Consider the following 25,125-nt stretch of genomic DNA (forward strand, 5'->3'; position numbering starts at 1 on the left):
GTGACCAGAGATTGTGTTAGCGTATGAAATTTTACAGTGGCATCAGCAGTAAATATTCAATGTTCCAACCACCTGGACCAGTCTCTCAACTTTCCCCTATATAAAATTCTCTTGAGAGATTTTCATTTATTGCATATAATGCACATAAATCAGCAAATAGTCAGTTTGATCTGTTACTGCCAGAATTTAGTCGATCTCCATATAAGTGCTATTAGCTAGGAATTACCTTTTAAGCTGTGACATCCTACCCAGAACGGATTGCGTAGACCTATGGTTCAGAAATGTCTGTATACTAGGATAGTCTCCTCTGTAAACTCCAGGCCCAGGTTTAACCTGTGTGCACATATTCCACCTGTGGCTTTGCTAACCACATCAAGCTTCTCTGTCCTCATGGAAAACTAGTCTGTACTCCCTGATCTCTTTATGAGTATAAATGATGTTCAGAACAATCAGGAACCTGAAGCCCTGTAAAGTGAATAGGTAAAATTCAAAGTTTTAGAAACCAAAAAATTTGGCTGCCAGTGTTATTTTTACTTATTTCATGTGTATATTTCTAAAAGACAATGGCTGACTGGTATTAAAACCAAGTCAGTTAAAATATTACGGGCTAAAATGAGAATTTCCTTGTTGGGATGTTAGGGCGGGAGCCTCGTTACCCCGCCCACCCTCCTCTGGTGTACATTGGCACACAACGCACTGAAAAGCAGCAGAAGCAAGCAGGCACAGACGCGTCTCCTTTCTCATGCTTTAATCCCATACCCTGTACTCCACTCACGGAGGACAGTCTCCCAGTCCTTGCCTTTCCCACAATCCAAGCAGGTGATGTTCACACTTATTCAGCCTCATTTCCATGGAACCTTTATCAGGCAACAGAGATCCCTGGGCCATGAGATACTACTATTAGTTAATTACATGAAAATGAAATCACTTAAGAAAAAGCAAACAAGGCAAATACATGAAAGCCATTTTCTCCTGGTAAATTCTGCAGGGTCCCAGGTGCTGGGATTCATAATTTTCCGACATCAGAGACCAGGGTCAGGATGATGGGGTTTGGTGTCAGAATAGTCTCAAGTGGCCTTGGCCAGCAGCAACAGCTTTTTCTTAGTTTTTCCGCAACCAGTCTCAGATCTTCTGCAGTTTTCTTCATGTAAGTGAGGTGACCCAGTCAATCATGACTCTATAATTAATAGCTTCTGTGAGCTGACACTCTTCCAAAATTCCCTAACAGACCTCTGTGAAGAGGGTGGGATGGGTGGGCTGGTATGTATGTGGGAATGTAAATACTCTCATTATGATTTAATTATGCTTCACTAAGTCCCTCAGCACCCAAATGCTACCTCCCACTTATAGTAGGAAAAGTGCTAGGGACAAAACCAAGAGACTGGCAGAATAGTAGGAAGGCTAACAGCATGAGTATTCTAACAGGAAAAAAAACACACACACATACACACAAGGAAAGAGGCTTCTGACTAGATCCTCCTTTCTAGCAGTGTCTGGCACCTGGCATGACTTTGACCACGGGGAAGGGAGTACCCTGACAAGGTCCACATGAAGCAGCTTTGAGGTTTTCGCCCATCAAACACTTGTCCCAACTCTCCCCAGTATAAAGGAAAGTGCATGGTGAGGAAGTGAGTCAGTGAGATGTGTAGTTATCCTGTGAATGTGTGGCAAAGCCATCAGGATGCAAATATCCGGCCTTGAGTTCAGGGCTGTGTGCTTTGAGATCTGAGCCCAGGAAGGACAGAGTCCTACAGGCTGGTCCCTTACGAAACCTAAAGGGTTGTTCTGGGCAACTCTAAATTTCAGGCTGTTGAGTAGTCCTTAGATTAGCTAACAACCTATTTTGGGGAAAACAGAATAACCACAACTCTTAAGTCCTCTAATTCTCCTACTTCATACCCATGACGTAGAGGCAGGAGCACTCCAGTCAAGGAGAAGCCTCAACTCAGGTTATACTTTGGGCAAAATAGCTCCTTAAGGAGAAGAAAGTTGAGAGGTTCTGCCTGGGGCAGGGGTGGTTCTTAACTGCAAGAAGAGGTCATGTCAATCTGGGTAAGTCAGGGAGACTCCCTGGAACAGGTCTCCCCAGGATGACCAGGGGGCTTCTCCCAGCCCACGCCTGGGTCAGAGCTGAGCACAGATCTCCTAAGGTGGGCTCCTAGCTAGGAGGTCTTTTCTGAGTGGGTCCTCTGATGCCTGATTAAGTGATAGCCTCTGCTGAAGCTCTTCCCACATGTCGGGCACGTGAATGGCTTCTCGCCAGTGTGTGTTCTTTGGTGCCTGACAAGGTGGTCCCTCCGACTGAAGCTTTTCCCACACTCGTCGCAGCGGCAAGTCCTCACTGAGGCGTGTCCTCTCAGGTGCTTGGCGAACGCAGCACTGTGGGTGAAGCACCGCCCACACTCGCTACAGAGATAGAGCTCGTCAGCAGTGTGCGTCTTCTGGTGTGCCAGGTATCGCCTGTGGTCACTGAAGTCCTCTCCACACTCTCCGCACAAGTAGGGTTTGCCTCCAAGGTGGATTCTTTGGTGTGTTGTTAGCACAGATTTCTGGCTGAAGCTTTTGCCACAAATAGTACAGAAGAAGGGTTTTTCCCCTGTATGTGTCCTGTGATGCCTCACAAGGTCTGAGGTCCAACGGAAGTGTTTGCCACAATCATCACATCTGTAGGGCTTCTCAACAGGTGGAGTTCTCTCAGATGGGACCAGAGGGGAGGTCTCGTTCATATTCTTCCGGTTTAGAGGAAATTTATAAGCCGTGCCCAGTTTGTGAACTTTTTGATGCCTGGCGAGATGAGAGCTCCGTGTGTAACTCTTTCCACACTCCATACATTTATAGGGTTTCTCTCCTGTGTGAGTTCTCAGGTGTCTAACAAGGTGGGAGTTACATGTAAAAGTTTTTCCACATACAGAACAACCATGATGTCTCCCTAACAGCGGGTGGATAGGTGCAGTTTCCTGAAGACTTGTTAAACTATTAACTTGAGAAATATTTGTATCAAATCTTCTTTCATTAAGTCTACCTGGATCATCCTCAAAGACTATTTCCCAATCTGGAGTTTGGTGGATTTCTGGGTCTCCCAAAACAGATGAGTGTAGATCCTCCAAACTCAGATCTTCTTGCTCAAAAAACTCTTCCTCATCTTCACTCCTATCTCCTGAAGACAGGGTGAGAGGAGAAAAGGGAAAATTACACAGGTAATGACATCTTCTACACAATGGACAGATTTTTAGAAACAGTCCTGGAAGGGCCAGACCACGTAGCAAGAAGCCCCTATTTCATAACTGCAGAGATTGGGAAAGAAGGAAATAATCAGTCATCCAAATGCAGTAATAGGCCAGGCACTTGTCTTATGTTACTTCAACCTGTTAGAAAGCCCTTAATGTGGTGGACAAATATTATCATCCTCAATTTACAAATGAGGAGATGGAGGATCTAGAGTTTAGTTTAAGTGAACCGCTTAGTAAGTGATACAGCCTCATTTCCAAAAGTCCCTTTTTTTTTTTTTGCCTTTCACATATACCTCAAATGAATGAAGGGAGAGATAAAAGGAGAAGGATGAAGAATTGGCATTTAGAGGCAGGAGAGCAGTACTGCCTGCCAGGCTGTAAGAACCACTGAGAGGGGTACCCAGAAGGAGGGAGCAGCAGTGACTAAAGGCACTGCCAGCGCAGGGGAGGAAGGTTCCCTTTGTGTTTCCTCACCTGTGTAGGTAAAACTCAGGATTTCTGGCTCTTGAGGCTCTAAGATATCTGGAACCAAAGGCTCTTCTCTAACAAGGGAGATCTCATCTAGTCTGGGGATTGGAAATGCTGTTCAAGAGAAGGAAACGGGACATTGTGATTGGTTAAACAACTCCCTGTGTCAAGAGAGGACCAGCCAGGGCAGCCGGACAAATCTTTGGTCCCTTTATCTTGAATGCCTCCAACCAAGCACCGCATACCTTTCGCCTTTCACCTACAGCTCAATAATTACACAACTGTAAATGCAACCTCTTTCCCCATATTCATGATCATGGTTTCTCCCCTGCCAGGTAAGTATTCTTGCCCCATATTCGAAGTAGATTATCTCCAACTTTTACGGTTTGTTTCAAAAACTCATGCTTACATCAACTATCCTAAAACTATATTATAACTTTATTTTTTTATTAGAAGTTTCCGACCGCTTTCTAAGCATTTTCTCTCCCCTTTAACTTAGAAGCGTATCGTCTTCCTCAGCTAATCATTCAGTCTCTCTGGTGGGACAGGCATAAGAGAAGTGTAGTACATACAATCTAAGCTCTGAGACTGCCGTAATTCCCAACAGGAGAAAAGATCTCTATGCTCAGAACATTCTACAAACATTTGAAATTCCTTACACAAGGAGACCACAATCCCACAGTCTTCTTCCAAGACATATTCTCCATAGAACTCCTTCTGTGTGGGGTCCAGGTCGCTCCACTGGTCCTGGGAGAAGCACACAGCCACATCCTTGAAAGTCACCAACCCCTGAAACAAGAGTAGGACACCAGTACAATGTGATGCCTCAGAGCACCCCACACCTCACTCCCGGAATGAAGGTCTCTGGTGCCGGCAAAAGCCACCCAGGAGACAGAAGGGGCTCAAAGGGGAGCCCTGGCTCCCTCTCAGGAAATTTGTGTTTCACCGTCTGTCACTGCTTCCCAACTCTGTCCTTTCACACTACTCTGCTCCTGCTCCCTCCAGCCTCGCTTTCCCTCAGAGCTACGTCCTTCCTCTTCCAGGGGATATAATTACCAAAAAGGTTTTAAAAGCCATCGTTCATCTCCCTATTTGATGCTTTAATGTTATTTACATTTTGGTAAAAAGTCATCTTTTCTAGGAAGCTTTCCCTAACTGACCTCTGATCGCCCTTATTATCACTTACAAAGTCTGCATGCTATAAACAGGACTTTTTTATTCAGTGAGGCTGCAGTCTGAAAACACGCACAAGTTCTATTCCTTTTTCCTCAGCCACACAGCTTAGCTTCCGGCTCTGCCTACGGTCAGTCTTCGTCCTCGCTGTGGCCTGGCCTGCCTGACTGCAGCCCCCGGGAGGGCACAGCATGCGGTTTCAGAAACTGTTTCTGCAGCAGTCGGTCATCCTCCCAAACAGCCACCAGGTTTATTCCTGAGCACCAAACAACTTCAAAGTTGTACTGGACTGTGTACTACAAAATAATCCCCTTCAGCGAGCCCCCCGCCAGTGGCAGAGAGTCTCTGGAGCCTACAGATCGAACTGACCCTATTAGTTTATCGCCTTACATGCAGCTGCCCCACCCGCTACAGACATGGGAAGAGCCGAGAGTTTAAACTGACAAAGGAGACTGGGCACCTGTGTCTCATTGGCTGAGTGTCCAGCCAACAAACCCACTGCAGACAGAGATGAGGGCGCACCTGTGACAGAGCAGTCAGGAGGGCCGCCATCTCTGGGTTTCCAGTGCTCCTCTCCTCAGGAAGGCCCGGCTCCTGGGGCACGGGAACCTCTACGGAGAAAAGGCGGCAGAGATCAGCAACGTGCCGTGCACCCCTGCCTCTGGCTGAGAGCTGCGCATCCCCCAGCATCTCCGGTGGGAAGGTGGGAATCACGGAAGTAGCCCAAGGGCAGCTCAAGCCGTCCCAACGCCGGTACAGCTAACACAGATGCCACGAGAGCCACCAAGGATACTGCTCTCCAAGCTCGGCCCTGATCACGGGGGACCCTGAGCGAGTACTGCCTCCTCTGGACACCCTGGTTCTGTGGGTCACTCCTGCCACGGTCTGCCCAGCCTCGCCGACACAGGAGGAGCACCCCCGCCCCCCTCTCTTCCTGCCGAGGCTTCACCGCTCTCCTGCAGGGGCCGGAGCTCCAGGTCAAGGCACAGGCTCTGCTCTGCTGCGGCCCCCGGGGCTGGGCTCTGAGTGGTCTCCTCACAGGACTCCTCGGGGCTCAGGGTCTGCGCAGGATCCTGCAGCTCACTAGGTGACTCAGGCTCTGCTCCTGGATGCTCTGTTTCCTCTGACAGGACTTCCTGGCCATGAACATGGACAGTCACCTGGGAATAATTCCAACTTCCAGTCACCATGGAGTCAGGAGGAAAGTCTTGGTTGTCACCAGGGCTTACGTTAGGAGAAGCTGCCAATAGAAAAAACTCCCCGAGGGACCCGGATGAAGAGGGGAACTCCAGTTCCTTTGGGGCATGCGAGCTGCTGTTGAAGGTTGTCCGCACAGAACAAAGCAGGACGATCAGATACTGCACTGCTTCCTCACATCCCTCCACCACGTCCCTATCGGCCTTCCCATCTCCGCCTGTCCCACCTGCACAGCAGTCCTCGTGGTTTGCTTCCCTGAGTGGGGAACCTGTGACTGACTGAGGGCTTATGAGACCCTTTGCGGAAGTGACAAAATTCTCCCTCACCCAGGAACTGGAGATTCAGTATCTGAACAAGAGAAAACCAAGCCACGTGACCTTGGGGTGACGAAGGCACTTAAGATAGTCCCTAGGCAGGTGTTTCAAAAAACCAGAAAGTCACACTCACACACACAGACACCACCTCTGCCCCGTGGGGCTTACGGATCTAGGTGCAACCCAGGGGCAGAGCCAATTAGATTTAAAGGTGGTTTGTGGGGCCCTGCAAGCCCTCCTACTCCCCAGTCCGTCCTTCCAGCAAGTAGTCCCCCTCCACGTCACACAGATCAGGACTCCCCCTCCTCACCCACCGCCTTGGTCTCCTGGGCTGTTTCTGCAAACCCTCCACCAGCGTCACAGCCTCCTCGCCACTTTCTGGCCGCTGGCCCCGCACCCAGCTCTGCAGCTCTCCGGGCAGGACAGTGAGGAACTGCTCCAGCACGAGCAGCTCCAGGATCTGCTCCTTCGTCCGCCTCTCTGGCCTCAGCCACTGGTGACAAAGTTCTCGGAGTCGAATGAGAGCTTCGCGAGGGCTTGCCGCCTCCTGGTAGCGAAAGCGTCGAAAGTTCTGGTGCGAGGTCTCAAGCACAGGGTCATCCCTCTGTAAGACAGACTCTGGCCTACAGGTGAAATCGTCTTCCAATTTCACCGTTAGAATCCCCTCTTCTTCCCAAAGATCCTGGTCCTCTGGTTCCAAGGCCGCAGCCATTGTCTGGCTCTGGGCTGGTCTCACACCATCTAGAGCTCACACTGCCATCACCCCCCAGTCTCAGCCTGGGCACCTCGAGGAGTTTCTCCCAAGGGACCTGGGTAGAGAAGTAGAGACAAACAGTGTAAGCAGGACATTCGACACAGGGCCAGCAGTTCTGAATTTAATCATAATCTTGCACATGCAACACTCCATCCAACTATTAAATCCCCTTTCCCCGCATCTCCATAACCATGTTATGAACAGATCTGGTCGGGACAAGATGACCTCTGCCTGGAGGGTGCCCCCCACCCCCTTTCCTGGGCAAGGCTCACTCACGCCTCCCAGACAGATTTCCAATGCTCATGGCACGAGACTTGTGACGCCAAAAGGAAAACGGCTGGGGGTTAAGAACACACAATCGCCTGCTGAAAACTGTGGGACTGACTACGGTCTGTTTTACACAGACGTTTACGCATATAGTAGGGCGTATATTCTCAGAAGAGACTCATCACATGGCTGAAATAGACAGGGAAGGCCTTATCAAAGTTCATTCTGAACTGAATCATACCTACTGTTAATCTCCTCTGTGAAATGGGAGCACTCAGAGATTTGAGGCGAGGAGTGTACGAGTTAACCGTGAGGAAAGCCACTTACAGGGGCTGGCACACAGGCACCCCAAAAAACAACTTTCCTCTTGTTGAGACATCTTCAGTTGCAAGACCTAAAGGTGCTCCAACCCCAGTGTTCAAAACTGAACTCTTTATTCTTACTCTCAGACCCTCTCTTCTACCTGGAATCCAGCCTTGGCTGGATCACTACTTGTTAAGACTCAACTTTGTAATTCTTGGATTCAACTTCAGATCTTCCCCAGTGCTTACAGCTGGCTCATTAGCCAAGTCTACCTCTTAAGCTTCTGCATGTGCCCTCCTCTTTCCCACAGACCGCTTAGGTTCGGCCCTCGCCTTGCTGGGCCGCTGCCGTAACTTCCTAACCGGATCCTGGCAGCACCCAGCTGTGAGCCAAGTGCCAGGGAGTTTCCTGGGGAGCTTTTGCAAAACACAGCATCAACATCATTCTTCTGGATATTCTGATTCAGACTGCCTAGGCAACAGTTTCTTGAGAAATGCCATGTGTGTCTCTGATGTGCACCTTCGTGGAGAAACATCTGGGTGTGTAAGGTTAAGAGGAAGAGTCCTGGAGCCAGAGTGCCAGCGTTTGAATCCTGGTTCTACTCTCCACTCAGTGTAAGGCCACAGGCAAGTCCGTATTCTCCTTGTGCCTGGTCCACCACTTACAGAACAGAGGTAATGGTGTTACGTAGTTGTCACTATGAGCACTAAATGTATTATTACCTGTGAAGTGCTCAGAAGAGTGATGGCTGCCCAATGTGAACTTTTGAAAATGTTTCTACATTATAGTTTCAACCGCATCACTGAACATTTAACAGTAAGATAAGTTCCAGAATCCTTAGTATGGATTTCCTTAGCTGGCTCTAACCAACGCACCGCCCGGCTCCGTGCAGCGGTGTCTTTTCACGCCTCCACGCCTGTCCGAGGGCTGTTGCTCCTGCGTGGAATGCTCACACCCCACCCTCGATGCTGCATGGTGGGTTTCTAGTCTTTGACAGGTCCCCTCTTCTTCATCCCCATGATTTGCAGGTTTGGTCTTTATTAGTTCTCACCTGGATTATTGAAAGTGCCTTCAAATGTCAGCTATCTGCCTCCAGATTTGTTCCCTTCAAGTTACCAGTCACAAGAGTGAGCGCTCTTAGCAAATATGCTCCCTATCTAAGACCTCTGATCACTCCTCTCTGTCTTGTGAGGTGCAAACTTCTAAGTAGCATGTATTAGGATGAACTTCATCTTACTCCCTTTGTGCTCCTCTCCAGTCCTTTCAAACACTAGACACTTGAGTGCATGCAAACCACACAAAAGCCCAAAGTTGTTTGGCTTCTGAACATGCTGTTCCTTCTGACTCTTTTACCCTTCATGCTGTTAGGCTTTGCTTATCCTTCAAGACATAGCTCAGGCTTCAGGTCTTCCGAGAGGTTTTCTTTAACCTCACCCCCCTATCCACACACATGGATAGCAATCACTGGGCTTCCATAGCGACCTACGCACATGTCTATCAAAGTATGTCACATCAAATAGCCATTTATCTTTCCTGTGAAACATCTTTAAGTTAGGGCCTATGTTGTTCATCAATCTCCAATACCTATGATAAAGTGTACAATACGAGGTCTGCCTGGAAAAAGCCCAGCCATCATTAATGAGAATGGTTTGTGTGACATCAGCGTAACCTGGCAGCCAAGGAGAGTGGACTGGAATGTGCACGCACGAACAGTGACGACTTCACTGTACTAGTCAGTGGGGTGGAAGACGCCACTGAGCATGTGTACCCTGCAGCCACTGCATTCAAAATGACTGAGTAGAGCAACGAATCTGCATCAAATTTTGCGTTAATCTTGATTATTCCTCCATGGAAACTATTCAGATGATTGAGAAGCCTGCAGCTCTGGGCAGCTGGTGGTGATTAGCAGCTTCATCATGATGATACGCCCTCTCATGTATCATGTCTTATGCAGAGTTTCTTGTCAAAACATCAAATCACTCAGGTTATGCAGCCCTCAGATTTGGTGCCCTGTGACTTCTGGCTTTTCCCAAAACTGAAATCACCTTGCCAAGGGAAGAGATTTCAGACCATCAATGAGATTTAGGAAAATAAAATGGGACAGCTAATAGCGACTGGGAGAACTGTGAAAGTTCCCAAAGTGCCTACTTTGAAGGGGGCTAAGGCATCACTGTCCTATGTATAACGTTTCTTGTATTTTTTCAGCAAATGCCTTCTTCATAGTACATGGCTGGATATTTTCTGGGTAGAGCTGTACACGCATTTAAACAAACTTCCACTTTGAAGTTTTCTTCCTACTTTAACAGGAAGGATCAGTCTTTTCCCCTGTTATGTTTTACATTCTTTGTTATTCACCCAATGCTGTTAATTCTATTTCCTTAACATCCTTCAAATTCATCCATCTCATCGCCACTGCCGGTCCCCTGGTTGAGCCATTGACCCACTAACAGGTATTACTGTAGTAGAATCCTTCAAAGAAATGCGACATCCCCAGCTCCTACACTTCATGGGCACATAACCAGTGCTCAGATGTTGAATGAACAACTGGTTCAAGTTTTACCACGGGTCTTCCGGCCCTGCCCCCTCCAGACCAAGAGGCAGTCTTCACACGTAACCTGAGGAATTGTTCATTTTTCTGCACTTCAATAAAACTGTCTCAGATTCACCTTCAAGATTATCAGTCCACTCATAACAAATGTGTCTCATGTGCTGTTGCCCATCAAATGAGTTTAATTTCAATGAACATACTATTCATCTTTATTATCTACACCATACTGCTCTCATGCTTATTTTTCCATTATCCTAAAATATTTACTATACACTTTTGTAGTCTGTTTTAGATACTTCCATTTCTCTAGGTATTCATATGCTAGTTTCCTACTTATTGAATGTGCTGTCTCTACCTCATGGAAAATTGTTTTCTCAGGTGGTTTGCAATTTTAAAAATTCTATGCCAATCTTCAATGAAATTGTTTTTACTTTGGGAGTTCTGAGAGCCCTAGATTATAAAATGAACTCTTTGAATAGAATTCCATTTCTGTTCAATGGAATATAGTTTCAATGCTCTTGGATCAGTTAACTTCCCAGAGTATTCCTGAATTATGCTGGTATATTTGGGCCTATGCCTGTGAGTGATTTCTGTCCTACCCAGGGTTACACTGAGAGCTCCTTCCTTGTCCTTTTCATTGGTCACTAGACAGATTTCCACAGAGGGACAGTTTGTCAAAGTTCCAGGCTGTCAGATGGTATAAGTCCACGTACCTCCCCATCCCAATGAGTTGACCAGTTCACATCTGCTGGCTGGTACACATATATTAGAACCCCAAACTCTCGAAGCCTGTATTTTGGGTGGAAATCTCCTTGGGCTGTGATGGAGTCAGTTTGTGCTTATTCCTCTAGTTTTTAAATTTTTGGAACCTATACATTCACTGTGTGTGTGGGGGGGGCAGTAGCAGGGCAAATGGTACAGAAATAGAATAACGGGCAGGGGTCTCCTCAACATTAACTGCACGCGCAATATTGAGGGAAGATCTAAATGGTGAACCTGCTAACATACAAAATCAGCCAATGGCTTCACATTGTTCAAAGGATAAAGTTTAAACTTACCATTTGGTTCTCAAAGCCCTTCACGTCCTGGCCCCTCCCTTCCTCTTTTCTCTTGTGAATGCCACTCCCACTGAATGTCACTGCTTCCAAGTACTGTTCTGTGTCTCTTTTCTGTGCCTTCATTGGGACTTCAAGATGCCATTCACTCTGCCTTAAAAACCCTTTTCTATTCCCTTTACTCGGTGAACGCTACTCATCCTTCAGGTTTCAGTTTTCCCAGGATACCTCCCTTCCCTGACCCTTCCGGGTTGTTTCCATGGGACCTGCACCGCCAGGTGTCAGAACATATATGCACCTATTTTTTTTTGTGGTGAAACTGTTCATTTTGCTGTTTCACTGACCAGACTGTAAAGCTGAGGACAGGGCCTTAAAGCACCCTGCTCAAAGCCTGTCACCCAACAGGCGCTCACACACAGCACCACGGTCCTTAAGTTTTTTCTGGAAGGACAGATGTCATCTCTTACTAATTCTTATTCATTCATTTATCCAGCAAACCATGTGTTGGACAAAAGAATAAATAAGTAAAAACCATTTGCAGCCTGGGTTGTAATACTCTTAAATAGTTCCTAATGTGATGAAACCACAGCTCATCACAAGGAATCTTCAGGTTGCCCTGGAATAACCCAAATCAAGTCACACCAAGTTGTGTATCTGAGAAAATAATTCATTTTCCTTTGAGGATTTAAATCAGCTTTAATAAACACAAAACCAGACATTGAGTAATTCAACATAACTACAATAATGATGATTTATCCAGACAAAGCTTCCAATCCCCTGTTCCCCTGCAAATCTTACCACGTCAGGGAGAGAAGGTGGAGTTGATACACAGAGTCTCTTGGCTAAACAAGGGACCTCTGTTACCTTCAAAGTCTGAGAACCCATGCCCAGTGAGGCAGACCAGGAACCCTTCACTGTTTTCATGCTGCGCTAGCTACAAGAGATTCCCTGCTATGGGTTCTAAAAATCACGCATTGACTGAAGGGTTCTGCTCTTACACAGCTTTGCTTTCCAAAGGATAGCAAATTTAAGAGCACTGCACTTTCCCCGCCCCAGCTGGTGTGGCTCAATGGATTGCGTGCCAGCCTGTGAACCACCAAAGGGCTGCGGTCCAATTCCCAGTGTATGGTACATGCTTGGATTGCAGGCCAGGTCCCCAGGAGGGGACATGCGAAATGCAACCACACACTGATGTTTCTCTCCTCTTTCTCCCTCTCCTCCCCTCTCTAAAAATAAATAAAATCTTAAAAAAAAATAAATTAAAAAAAATACAACTGACATTTTTAAAAGCACTTCAGGATCATGAACTGAGATTTCCAACGCTTGTCTGTATTTACTTTGGCAGACTAGGAAAATGAGATAAAGGCAAAGAGATCACCAGCAGCAGGAGGAAGGAAGAGGAGTCCCTGGTGGGGCAAGAGATGGGAAGGAACCGGAGGCAGGTGGTGCTGCGGAGAGGGCCCTGGAGCAGGCATCGAAGATGCACAGTCCTGCCCAGATCCCCCCGAAGCAGGAGCTGCTCGAGGGCTCTACGAGACAGCATACACAACAGCCCCCGCAAAGGGTGGAGCCCTCTGCCGCCGACGCGCTCCTAACTCACGCAGTGAGATGGGGTCTGTGCAAGTCAGACACAGACGACGGGCACTGTCTTACTGTGTAATTCACGGGCTCTGCTTACAGTGCAGATAAAAACTGAACAGTAGGCTATTACAGAGGGAATGTGAGGCCAGGCCAGGAAGAGTGAGACCTGGTTCCAGAAGGCTCTAAGACAATGTGTACAGAGGTGTTTCACAAGCCTGGGCCCCATTACCTGCTCTCCTGAGCGTGTGTTTCTAGGATGTCCGGGCAGAACTGGGAGCAAGATGTGAAAGAGGTAAGACGTTTCTCCAACCTTTGGTCCAGATGTCTCTGCCTCTTACCTCAATCCGTCAGAGGCCTGTGAAGACCCTAACTCAATTCCCCTGACGAGACAGAAACTGCAAGGCAGTGAGAGGATATCTGGTCCTCTACCTTAAAATGTTACCACTTGCGGTGATCTTTCTGGAGCCTAAATGACAAGGTTTGCAGTCATATATTATCTATCTAAAGGAGAGGTGGCGACCAACTGAGTAGCAAAAGATTTTCAGAAGAAAATAGTGATCAGAAAGATTCAAATGATCACATTTAGCAGACACCTACATCCCTTCCAAGCCCTAACCTAGAAAGTTAAATATGACTGTTCACTGGGTCACTGCAACAGCTCCCCTCACTGTTCTAGACTAATAAACAGTCTAGAATAATGAGAGTCCTTCCAGGACTCTTATGTTAACTGTCCCACACACACACGCTCTGTGCCGTCCACAAAATGGTTAGGGGCTTTAGAGACCTGGCTTGAAGCCCCCTCTTCCCGTCCTAGCTGTGTGGCACTTCCTAAGTCTCAATCTCCTCTTCAAAATGTGGCTCATACTCCTTCACAGGGTTGTTCTAAGGAGGAAATGAAGTAACAGAGAGAATCACTCAGCATAGAGCCTGACATAAAGCAGATGCTCAACATGTTTTGTTCTCTTTTTTTTCAATTTGCTTTAAATCCTTTTGGGAAGAAGGCAAGATTTAAATGTTAAAAAAGCAAACCATTATTTCATCATAAGTATAAAAATTAAAAATGTATGGGAAGAATTTTGGTCTGTTTACTGTTATATCAAAAGTAAAGTGTTAAACCAGAAGAGTCCTTGCTCTGAAGGCCCCTATTAAGCTAGGATTAAATGAGGTCCGTTTCCAAGGGTGGAAATGTAAAAACAGGGTTTAACTCAACTTTAATAGGCACAGTTACATTAAATCCTGCCAAACCATATTAACAATGTTTCTACTTATCAATATCACAGTCCCCTCCTCTCCCTGAAACTGGGAGGTGATTTGGGGCAAGCACAGTTAGTATACCCAAGAAGTCCCTTGAAAAATTAACTCAAAGGCAAAAGAAATAAAAGGAAAGGCATTCACTGACTTTTGGCTTTCAACATGTCATGATCAGTATGTGTCATTATTATGTTTATAAAACTATTTTTAAAAAGTATTTTTGGACTTCTGGCCCTGATAGTGGTACAGGTTAACACGGCTCGCCTCCTCGTACAACCACATCAAAACTACAACTCAACTACAGAACACTCACCAGTCAGAACCATCAGAAATCGAGTTGAATGGAAGTCCGGCAACTATGGAATTAAAGAAACCACATCATCCAGACTGGTAGGAGGGGTGGAGATGTGGAACAGGCTGGTCCCACACATGTGGTGGATAAATATTAGGGAGGGATATCTCGGGAGTAAGGTATCCCAGCCCAGGGTTCAAGTGTCAGGAGGATAAGTCCCCATTAACATCTGGCCACAAAACCCAGCAAGGATTGAGTCAGTGGAAGGAACTTTTGGGGTCCCAAGCAGTTCCTCTTAAAGAATAAAACACATCAACTTACTCCCTCTGTGCTCCAGCACCAGGATAGCAGCTTGAGAGGCACGAGTGGCGTATAGGGAGGAACTGAAGTGTCTGGCATCAAGGCAAGAGCTGGGGGACCGTTTTCTCCCTGACACAAAGGCAGGCCGAGGCCACTGTTCCTTTTCTGAGCTGCCCCACCCTGCCACGGAGCCACAAAGCCAGCAGGTGGCTGTCCTATCAGAGATTCCGTTTGTTTGCCCCGCCCTGGAGATCCCCTGAGACTCCATCCCACCCAACAGATGGGCTCACCCAAGCTGTTAACCATAACTTGTCCATATGAATGACTGGTCTTGGCTCATGCTTCACAATTCCTAAAACCTCAAACAAGCAACAGCCAACCTTAGTGAGTCCCCAGAACCAGGACATCTTGCTAAATGGCCCCAGACCTGGCACTAGCAGTCACCGGCCTAGATTCACAGCTTGGTTTCACCTGGGAATCTCCAAGCCAAGCACAAGTAGCAGCCACTGTGAAGTAGCTTACAGTTCATGCAGGGTGGCCCTGGGCAGAACACAGGTGGAGGCGGACTTTGGCCTGCACCACTGGCAAAAACCCAGAGCCTATGGGTCCAGTGGACAGTTACAGATCATGTGAGAACATCATGACCTGGCCCCTGCACAGTGGATCCTCCACGGAGGGCAGGAGCTGGTGGTCAGTGGTCACAGCCAGTCCTTGCAGCTGACTGGCCTGGGTAAATCCCTCCCGTTGATCTGCAAACAGTGACCAAGGCTCACCTAGAAAGAGGAGGGTGTACTCAGCCCACACAAAGGGTGCACCTCAAGTACCCAGCTTGGGTGATAGGAGAGGGCTGTGCCACTTGACCTTATAGGACACCTATTACCTTAGGCCACAATACTAAGACAGGGAGTCAAGGCAGCTCTACCTAATACATAGAAACAAACATGGGGAGGCTGCCAAAATGATGCAATAAACATGGCCCAAAGGAACGAACAGATCAAAACTCCAGAAAAAGAGCTAAACGACATGGATAAGCAATCTATCAGATGCAGAGTTCAAAACATTGGTTATAAGGATGCTCAAGGTACTCAGTGCAGACCTCAGCAGCATAAAAAAGATCCAGCCAGAAACAAAGGATACACTAATTGAAATAAAGAACAATTTACAGGGAAACAACAGTAGAATGGATGAAGCTGAGAATGAAGTCAATGATTTGGAACATAAGGAAGCAAAAAACCACCAGTCAGAACAAAAAGAAAAAAGAATCCCCCCTAAAAACAAACAAACAAACAAAAACAAACAAGGACAGTGTAAGAAGCCTCTGGGAAACTTTAAGCATTCCAATATACCATAGGGGTGACAGAAGAAGAGAAAGAGCAAGATATTGGAAATCTATTTGAAATAATAATGAAGGAAAACTTCCTTAATTTGGTGAAGGAAATAGGCATTCATGTTCAGGAAGCAGAGTCCCAAACAAGATGGGTGCAAAGAGGCCCACTCCAAGACACAGCCTAATTAAAATGTCAAAGGTTAAAGACAGAATCTTAAAAGCACCAAGAGAAAAGCAGTTAGTTACCTACATGGGAGTTCCCATAAGGCTGTCAGCTGATTTCTCAAAATAAACAAATAAAAAAAATCCTTTGCTGGCTAGAAGGGATTGGTAAGAAATATTCAAAGTCATCACAAGCAGGGACCTACAGCCAAGATAGCTCTACCCAGCAAAGCTATTATTTAGAATAGAAGGGCAGATAAAATGCTTCCCTGACAAAAAAACTGAAGTTCATCCTCACCAAACCATTATTATGTGAAATGTTAAAGGGGCTTATTTAAGAAAAAGATCAAAACTATGAACATAAAATGGCAATAAATACTCGTACATATCAATCAACAATTGTATCTAAAAAACGAACAAGAAGAACAGAGACAGAATCGTGGATACGGAGAGCGTTTTGATGGTTGCCAGGAGGGAGGGGATGCGAGGGGATGGGTGAGAGGCAAGGGGATTAGGAAGTACAAACGGGTAGTTACAGAACAGCCCTGGGGACGTGAAGTGCAGGACAGGACACGGAGCAGCCGAAGAACTGACACGCGTGGCCCATGGACGTGGACCACGGTGGGGGGACTGCCTGAGGGAGGGGGTGCTGGGTGGAGGGGGCAAAGGGGGGACACTGGGACAGCTGTAATAGCATAGTCGATAAAATGTAATAAAAATATTTTTGCCACTTCATTAGATTCAACATAAAATATTTGAGTAGCATGGGGAGAAGAGGCTCAAAGTTTATTACAAGAGGTTTTAAAGAAACAGAATAAGGTATAAAGAAGGGGAAGACAGGGAGAACAAAGAGGCCGAATAAGTAGCGGTGGCACAGCAAAGTCCGGAGAGGCTACGCTATAAATACCTTCCACCCTGAAATTTTGGAGACTGTTGGCTAGGATCAAAGTATAAAACAGGTATAAAAATGTCACTGAGAGTAAATGTAAACATGAAAAATGTGAAATAAAGTGATAGAATCATACCAGTTCACTTGATGTTTTTACTTAAAATGTTTTCTGTAGGTATATACCAAAGGTCCAGGAGGTTGAAGAGTTGATAGTCCTGCCTTTGGAGGTAGATGACCCATGTTCTTCCTTCCTAAAGATGTGTCATCTTGGACAAGTCACATCCACTCATCCTGAAAACGAGGACGATTCTCTCCCTAAAGGCAGAGAGCTGGTCATCTTTTGAGAAACCATCAACTTCTTGAGATGACAGACAAGTGTGCTGAGAGAAAAAGGACATACGGCTTCTCTGCTGAGTACCTGGGCCCTGGGATGGTGAGGAGGGTTCAATTCCGAGTCGAGTCAGGTTAGAGGCCAAATACAGACGTAAGAGTCCAGAATTAAATAGGCGGCCACCATGATCCTATCGGTTGATCTCCAACACGAAGCTAGACTTTTTAACCTTAAGCAGGGTTATCACCCGGAGGTGGCTAATGGTCCACATAACGCAGGCATCTGCATGCCCCAGGTGAGGAGAGAAGCCGCCCTGATCTGAAGAAGGGAAAGGGCAGTTCCTAACCCTGACTCCCCCCTCTGATGACTCCGCCGCTTTCAGCTGGCAGCCAGAGTGAAACTGGCTGTATCCAATGAAGTCCTACCATGAGCGCGGTCAATGCCAACCACACACAAGAACCATTACATGATCTAAAAAACAAACAAACAGGCTATTAAAAATATAGCCTGACCTGAGGCACAAATATGGATGTTCAGAACAGTCAATTCAAAAGTCATTTACTACACTTTTAATTTTGTAATTAATATTCTGATCAGGACACTCTCTGCCTTGTACCTAGGTGAATTCCTCTGGCTGTGCCAAGGCTCCCTTGCATAAAAGATGATAAAGGATGGAACCCATGCTGGCTGGGCCAGAGGAATCTGAGCAGTATCGGGTTTCCACCGCAGACTAAACCATGGTCCGAAGCAGTAGCCCCAGGATGCCATTCTTGCTTTGGACACTGTTTAGCATCTTCATCTCCCACTGTGAGCCCTGCCCCTGAGGGAAAGGATCTCCTTATTCATTTGTTTCCAGTGCCTAATACTTGGTAGAAAAGGTGCTCGATAAACGTGTGTTGAATTTAATTAAGCTATTTCTCTTCCAACTTGGATGCGGAAACTGAACTTTAGCATCAGTGGATGCCAGGGACAGTTACGAGCATTTGGCATTAGGATTTGTTCCAATCTCCAGGGGTAATTGGGTGGCACAGCCATGTGTTGCTTTACTATGTTGCATAGTATTAGTGGGAAAAACTTGTTCAAGGGGGCAGGAAGGTAAGGGATGGAGTTTATTCATTCCAAATATCTCCTGAGTGTCAGTTCTGGGTCCCACACAATTCAAGGTGCTAGGCAGAGAAAGGTGGGGAAAAAAAGTACAAGCTCTAACCTTAAACAATTTAATATATTGTTAAGAAATAGCAGGGATTTTACATACTAGGGATTCACAGCAAAAACCTAGTCTATGAATATAAGCTATACGATCAAAATGAAAACTCCTATCAAGAGAAACAAGACATTAAGGGAAAAACTTACCAATATTTCATCTTTAATTCAGCATAAGATAATGTAGCATTTGGAGGGTTTTTTTTGTTTGTTTTTTGTTTTTTTTTTAAGTACACCTTCTTAATTCTACAACCGGAAGAATTCAAGACCGAGGTGGTTATATTACCCACACAGACCACATCGCTGGTCCCCAGCACAGAGGCACTCACCCACAAGCAGACCGGGGCAAGGTTTACATGGAAGAGCTCTGCCCAGGGCACGGGTGCTCGGCGTGAGAAACCCGGGCCAGCAGCACCTGAGAACTTTTTAGAGCTGCAAATTACCAAGCTCCAGCCCAGACCTATTACCAGAAACTCTGGGGATGGCCTCAGCAATCGGTGTTTAACAAGCCCTTCCAGTGCTTAAGATGTGTAAGTTTGAGAACCAGCACCTAAGGCAAAGGAAGTAAACCTGAGGTTCAAGCAGAAAGGATCCAACGTTTCCAGTGTTGGCCAAATTCAAAGGACTTTGCAAAAGTAGAGAGTCTGGGACTGGTATGTTTTATGCCTGTGTCAAATTAAATGGGAAAAAACAGGCTGTGAACCTGTAACTGACCTGACCTGTATAATCTGTAATGCCCAAGAGTCCCTCCCATCGTAGTAAACCTTGCTGTATCTTTGAAATGACTGTCTGCTGCAATATAGTATATACAAAGAGAGCAAAAGAGGTATCGCTGGAGAAGAAAGGAGTGAAGATAATGAATCCCAGGCTCTGGGTCCTGGAGGAAAATTCCCTCCCTCCCTCCAAACCCGACTTAGTGCTATTTCTTGTGCTACTTAGTAAGAGCAGAAAGTTACTCAAGACAGGTGCCCCCAAATCCTAACGAGCTGTCACACCCTCAAGCAGGCCTCTCGCGGCTACCACACAGCCTTTCTGCAGTGGCTTTCTGGACCAAGGCTCACGCAAGGGGTGGCTTGGAAGAGCGGTGGGGAGGAGGAATGAGGGTCTCCACTAGCATTCCTTGCAGCTTGAGTGAAGCCGCCCTGGGTGTCACCTGCACAGAGTGGACAGAAAAAGCAACAGGTCGAAGCCTCGCCTCGCAGGGAGAGCCTGGGTGTGGCACTACTCCCAGGGCCAGGGCGCTGGAAGGAGCGCTAGGGCCGAGCGCCCACCTCTGGGAAGGTCGGTACAGGAGCCAAGGCAGACAGGGTCATCGGAGCGCCTGGGGGACACGGACACCCACTGCCCCGAAAAACGAAAACTGCGCCGACACCTCTGTGCGAGAACATAGCATATCCACGGCACGCAAACCAACCCACTTTTAGTCCAACCAGACACAAGGTAGGGGCCCCGCACACTCCTGCGGAGGCTAACAGCGGTAGGGATGAGTGCCAACTCGCGCGGAGAGGCGCCGGGGCAGGAGTGCTGCAAGAGGAGCCAGCAGCCGCTGGCTTGCACCGAGGCGGGGGGTCTGTCCCAGAGACGGTGAAAAGCCGCAAGCCAGACCGTCTCCAAAGCTGCGGTCATCACGGGTGAATAGTTCCGCGTGTGTGTCGGGTGAGGGGTTAGCGATGGAGAGACGGGGCTCGGCCGGACTGGGCGAAGGAGGGGACGATTCCTGAGCAATGTGAGAGGCGGGATGAGAAAGCGCTGGGAGAAATGGGCCTAGACCCCTCCTCCCGCGATTCCGGAGGGGCAGCTGGCGCGGAAGAACGGGGAGGTACGGACGAACTGCTTTTCTGCAGGCCTCGGGAGGGGCGGAGGGCGGTGGCTGGAAAGAAAGCCGCCTGGCGCGTTCCCCGCGTCCCCGGAGGTCCCAGCTCCGGCCCCCAGGCCGCGTGAGGGCCACAACGCCTCGCGCCCCCCACTACACTGCCGCCGCCCTTTCCCCAGGACAGTACGCTCTCCCCCGGCTCCGGGGGGGCGGGGTCTCCGACCTCTTCCCCCTCTCCCCCGTCCTGCGCAGCCCAGCGCAGCCCGATCCGGCCCGGCCCGGCCCGGCCCGTCAGCACTCACGGGTCCGACAGCTCCAGCCGCTGCTGCCCTGCCCCGGCTTCTCTCTCACCCACTCCGACCGAAGCAGCGCCCCCGAATCCGAGCCGCGCGGGGCCTGGCGGGTCGGAACACGTGGGGCCTTTGCACCCGGAACCGGAAGTTGCCCCCCGCCCGTCTCCTCGCTGCGATGACGCCTTTCTAGGCACTGGGAGGTTTGGTTCTCTCTATGTTCCCAGCGAGAGTTGAGGCTCTGAGTGCCCCCAGACCTGGTGCAAAACGGCTCAGACCAGACCGCATCCGCCCGCACGTCCGCACTTCTCTGCTTCCTTTTTGTTTTTCTGTTTTTGATCTTTTGTTTGTTTTGATTATGATGCCTTTATCTCTAGATTTCCCCCCCTTTGAATTGCACGGTAGAAGGGAGCGGTTTGGGGTTTGGCACCGGCCCTAGCATTTACCCTCAGGTGCAGGGCCGGCTCTCTGAACCTCAGCGTCCGTTCTCTGAAACGGGCAGAGTAATACCGCTGCTCGAGGGCTAAATGAGAGTGCTTGTAAACGGGAAGCTTAGTAAGAGAAGAGTTATGATAGCGTTGTTCTCTGTTTTCCTTTGAGCATTTGCTCATTTTTGTCTGGGTCAGTGACATTTCTGCCTGTACCTGCCATTTACCTTTTTACTCGCTCTCTGTCCCTAAGTCACCACTCTCCAGGTGCCACCTGTTCTATCATCTAAACTGTATCTCACTGCTAATATAGAACAGAAATGATTTTTAGTTATATAAGAACACACACGTGTGTGTAGGAAAATCAGCTTTTTAAATATATAAGTCAAGAGTTTTCTTTCAGAATATGAGAGTGTGGATTAACTTTTTATGAACCCACACCTGGGTTTATGTAGTATGTACCATTTTAGACACTGTTTAAATAATCTTACGGTTTATTGACAGGTAAACCATCACATTACAAGGATAATTCTCATTGCTCTATAAGTGTGAAAAAGTACTTTTCCACTCATAACATGTACTTAGTACTTTCAAGTACATTAAAAGCCAGCGCAGGAACAAGGGCAATCACTGGTCGGGAAGGGGTGCTTGTTTCGTGTGCATGTGTGTGAAGGAGGCAGTGTCCTGAAGAACCTTAACTAAAATAATCAATAATTCTTCTTTTCCTTTTAAAAAATTTTTGGTTTAAACTGCATTTCAGTGTGAGAGGCTAAGGTGCTGCCTTCCTGCTTGTTTTTCTAGGGTATCCAGGAACGTGAGAAACAGCAGAGCAACCACAGGGTCCGTCCTCCTAGGCTTCCCTGGAGTCCAAGGACTATCTGTCCCTCCCCTGACAGTGATCTTCCTCGTCGACGCCTTTACCCTTGCGGGCAGTGGGCTCACGATTGCCATTGTCTGCGCTCAGCCCAGGCTACGAATTCCAGTGGACTTCTCCCTCTGCCACTTGTCCTTCCTAGAGATCCGGTACCCCTCCACGGTCACCGCTGACCTGCTGCACACTTTGTGGTGGCTCAAGCAGTGAGCTGCACCCCCAGTGGCCTGCTGCTGGCCGCCTTGCACTTATTCCTGGGCACCACTGAGTTCTTCATGTCTTTTGCCTGTTACTGTCATGCCTTTGGCCCGTTACCCGAGCATCTGCAAGCCCCTTCGCTACCCCGCCACACTGACCAGCTCCCCCGCCACATTGACCTCTGCCTGCAGCTGGCTCTGGGCTTCTCGGTCGTGGGCTTCCCCCTTGTTTTTTGTCAGCTGCTGCTGCTCATCCAGTTGCCATTCTATGGCAACAATGTCATCAATGTGTCTCCTGTGATGTTCATCCTGTCTTGAAAGCAGCTTGCGAGGACACAAGCATGTTGGAGCTTCTGGGTCTCTCGGCCCCTGTCCTAGTGAAACCCCAGGGCCACTGCCCTGCACTGTGATTTCCTAGGCCTCTATTCCGCCTGCCACCCTACAGATTCCCTGAGCCACTGGCCGCCGACCACCAGCCGCCAGAAGGTGTCCTCCGCCTGTGCCTCTCACCTGACTGTCGCCTCCCTGACTTACGGAACTGTTGTGTTCACGTGCGTGAGACCCACAGCACACTCCTTCTTCAGGATTAATAAGGCGGTATCCGTGCTAAATATTATCCTCACTCCCCTTCTGATTCCTTTTATTTATACAATTAGAAACAAGGGGGTAAAAGAAGCCCTAAGGAGGGCAATGGCTTTTCCAAAGACTTGTCATGCAGAGTAAGCCAAGCAAGACATCAAAATACATTTAAGGCAGATACAAAAATGTGAGAGAGGACTAGGCAGAAGATAAAGATGTGCAGCAAACTGGGATGGCTAGGGTTCCCTATAAGAATTAGTTACATGTAAATGAACCAGAAATCCTCCTTGAAGAGCAAAAGTGACCTAATTCTCTAACAAGGAAATCCCAGAACACCCTCAGATGCATGAGCTAGAACTGAGAATGTCCTCAGTTATAAGTTGAAAGTAGAAACCACTAAAGTCAGGCACAACTGTTGGTAACTTTAAAAAAAAAAAAAGAAAAGAAAAAAGTAAGAAATCCTGTCTTGCTCTTTGTTTAAAATAACCCCCTTTGCCTCATCTCCTTGTCAAAGGTATCAGTAATTCCACACCCCACTTTCTTAGTACTCAAGTAGGGAAATGTACTGAACTCGAAATCAGAATTCCAAGACAAGCTGAATCAGGATCTAATATATAGAAGTGTCTGATACATTCATATTAGCTAAAGATCTGTAGACACTAAAACAGTGAAAAAGCTACCAAATGCTAAGGATAACAAACTGAAGTTTTAACAAACTTAAAAGGAAATCCTGGAATGTACATTCCTATCAAAATCTTCCTTTGTGACTAAATGCCTTTCTCTGCCATTTTTTCCTGTTTGTATATGCAAACTGATAGGCTACATATACACTAGAAAATTAGTACGAATACTTCCTCTCATACAGAAAATACTCTTTCATATGGTTCTTTGCAATGGGCAAGATAAATTACTCAGGCACAATTGCAGTTTTTAAAGTTAGTAAGAAACAGCATGGAAGGGGCAATTCACAGTTCATTGATATGTTACATAATTTTTTTTCTTTAAATAAAGAGTCCATGGGTTGATTCTTTCAGCAAGAAAGGCATTCCACAAGTCTTATAAAATGCATAATCTGTTCATTTATTAACATATTGGGAAGGATGAACTTTCCCCTCTCTTCCTAGGTGCTGAGGGTGTGCATAGGACCTTAACGGTTTTTTTTTTTTGTAAACTTTACTGTTGTTATATTACAGTTGTCCCAATTTTTCACCCGTTGCTCTCCCCTGTCCTGCCCCCCGCCCCCGCAGTCAGTCCCCGCCCTGCTGCCCACATCCATGGGTCATCCACACATGTTCCTTTACTAGGCCTTCCCCTTCTCTCCTCCCTTCTCCCCCTTCCTGTCTGGTCACTGTGAGTTCCTTGTTTCCATGCCTCTGGTTCTATTTTGCTCATTCGTTTGTTTTATTCATTAGGTTCCTGTTATAGGTAGGATCATATGATATCTATCTTTTGCTGCCTGACTTACTCACTTAGAACAATGCTCTCCAGTTTCATCCATGCTGTTGTGAAAGGTAGGAGCTCTTTCTTTCTGCTGCATAGTATTCCACTGTGTAAATATTCCACAGTTTTTTGATCCACTCATTACTGATGGGCACTTAGATTGCTTCCAGCGCTTGGCTGCTATGAACATAGGGGTGCATAGGTTTTTTTGAATTGCCGTTTTGGGATTCTTGGGGTATAACCCTGGCAGTGGAATTGCAGGATCAAAAGGCAGTTCCATTTTTAGTATTTTTAGGCAATTCCATACTGTTTTCCACAGTGGCTGCACCAGTCTGCATTCCCACCAACAGTGTACTAAGGTTCCCTTTTCTCCACCTCCTTGCCAGCACTTGTTTGTTGATCTGTTTATGATGGCCATTCTGACAGGTCTGAGGTGGTATCTCATTGTGGCTTTAATTGGCATCTCTCGGATGGCTCGTGAAGCTGAGCATCCTTTCACATGTCTCTGGGCCCTGTGTATGTCCTCCTTGGAGAAGTGTCTGTTCAGGTCCTTTGTCCACTTTTTTTTTTTATTTTTAACAATTCAAGAAACCTTGTTTTCCATAGTTCTTATATATTTTGTACACATTTTATTTTATTTTACTATTTTAAAGTATATTTTATTATTATGCTGCTACAGTTGTCCCATTTTTTCCTCCCCTTTATTCTCCTCTGCCCTGCAGCCCCTTCCCACCAGCATTTCCACCCCTTAGTTCATGTCCATGGGTCGTACATGTAAGTTCTTTGGCTTCTCCATTTCCTATACTTTTCTTAACCTCCCTCTGTCTATTTTGAAGTTACCAATTATGCTTCTTATTCCCTG

General features: G+C 47.1%; 1 protein-coding gene and 1 pseudogene across 1 annotated transcript; one reads left to right on the forward strand and one right to left on the reverse strand.

Moving 5' to 3' along the window:
* Positions 1 to 737: 737 nt before the first annotated feature.
* On the reverse strand, positions 738 to 20,803 carry ZNF202 (zinc finger protein 202). The gene is made up of 7 exons (XM_054579486.1): positions 20,761 to 20,803; positions 6,693 to 7,191; positions 5,821 to 6,031; positions 5,394 to 5,482; positions 4,358 to 4,487; positions 3,705 to 3,812; positions 738 to 3,157 (listed from the first exon to the last, which is right to left on the reverse strand). The coding sequence occupies exons 2-7, from the start codon at positions 7,092 to 7,094 to the stop codon at positions 2,163 to 2,165; spliced, it is 1,935 nt and encodes a 644-aa protein (XP_054435461.1). The 5' UTR covers positions 7,095 to 7,191; positions 20,761 to 20,803; the 3' UTR covers positions 738 to 2,162.
* LOC129075401 (olfactory receptor 6X1-like) lies at positions 20,404 to 23,016 on the forward strand (annotated as a pseudogene).
* The last annotated feature ends 2,109 nt before the right edge of the window (positions 23,017 to 25,125 follow it).

This window comes from Pteronotus mesoamericanus, unplaced genomic scaffold (genome assembly GCF_021234165.1).
Source record: "Pteronotus mesoamericanus isolate MK-2021 breed Mesoamerican mustached bat unplaced genomic scaffold, CSHL_Meso_final contig_53, whole genome shotgun sequence".
Classification (NCBI taxonomy): Eukaryota; Metazoa; Chordata; class Mammalia; order Chiroptera; family Mormoopidae; genus Pteronotus; species Pteronotus mesoamericanus.

Coding starts and splice junctions, on each gene's coding strand:
- ZNF202 (XM_054579486.1), bottom strand. CDS start 7,094: ATGGCTGCGGCCTTGGAACCAGAGGACCAGGATCTTTGGGAAGAAGAG. Junction 6,032..6,692: donor CCAGGAGACCAAGGCGGTGG/GTGAGGAGGGGG, acceptor AATTATTCCCAG/GTGACTGTCCATGTTCATGG. Junction 3,813..4,357: donor TGGGATTGTGGTCTCCTTGT/GTAAGGAATTTC, acceptor TCTCTTGAACAG/CATTTCCAATCCCCAGACTA.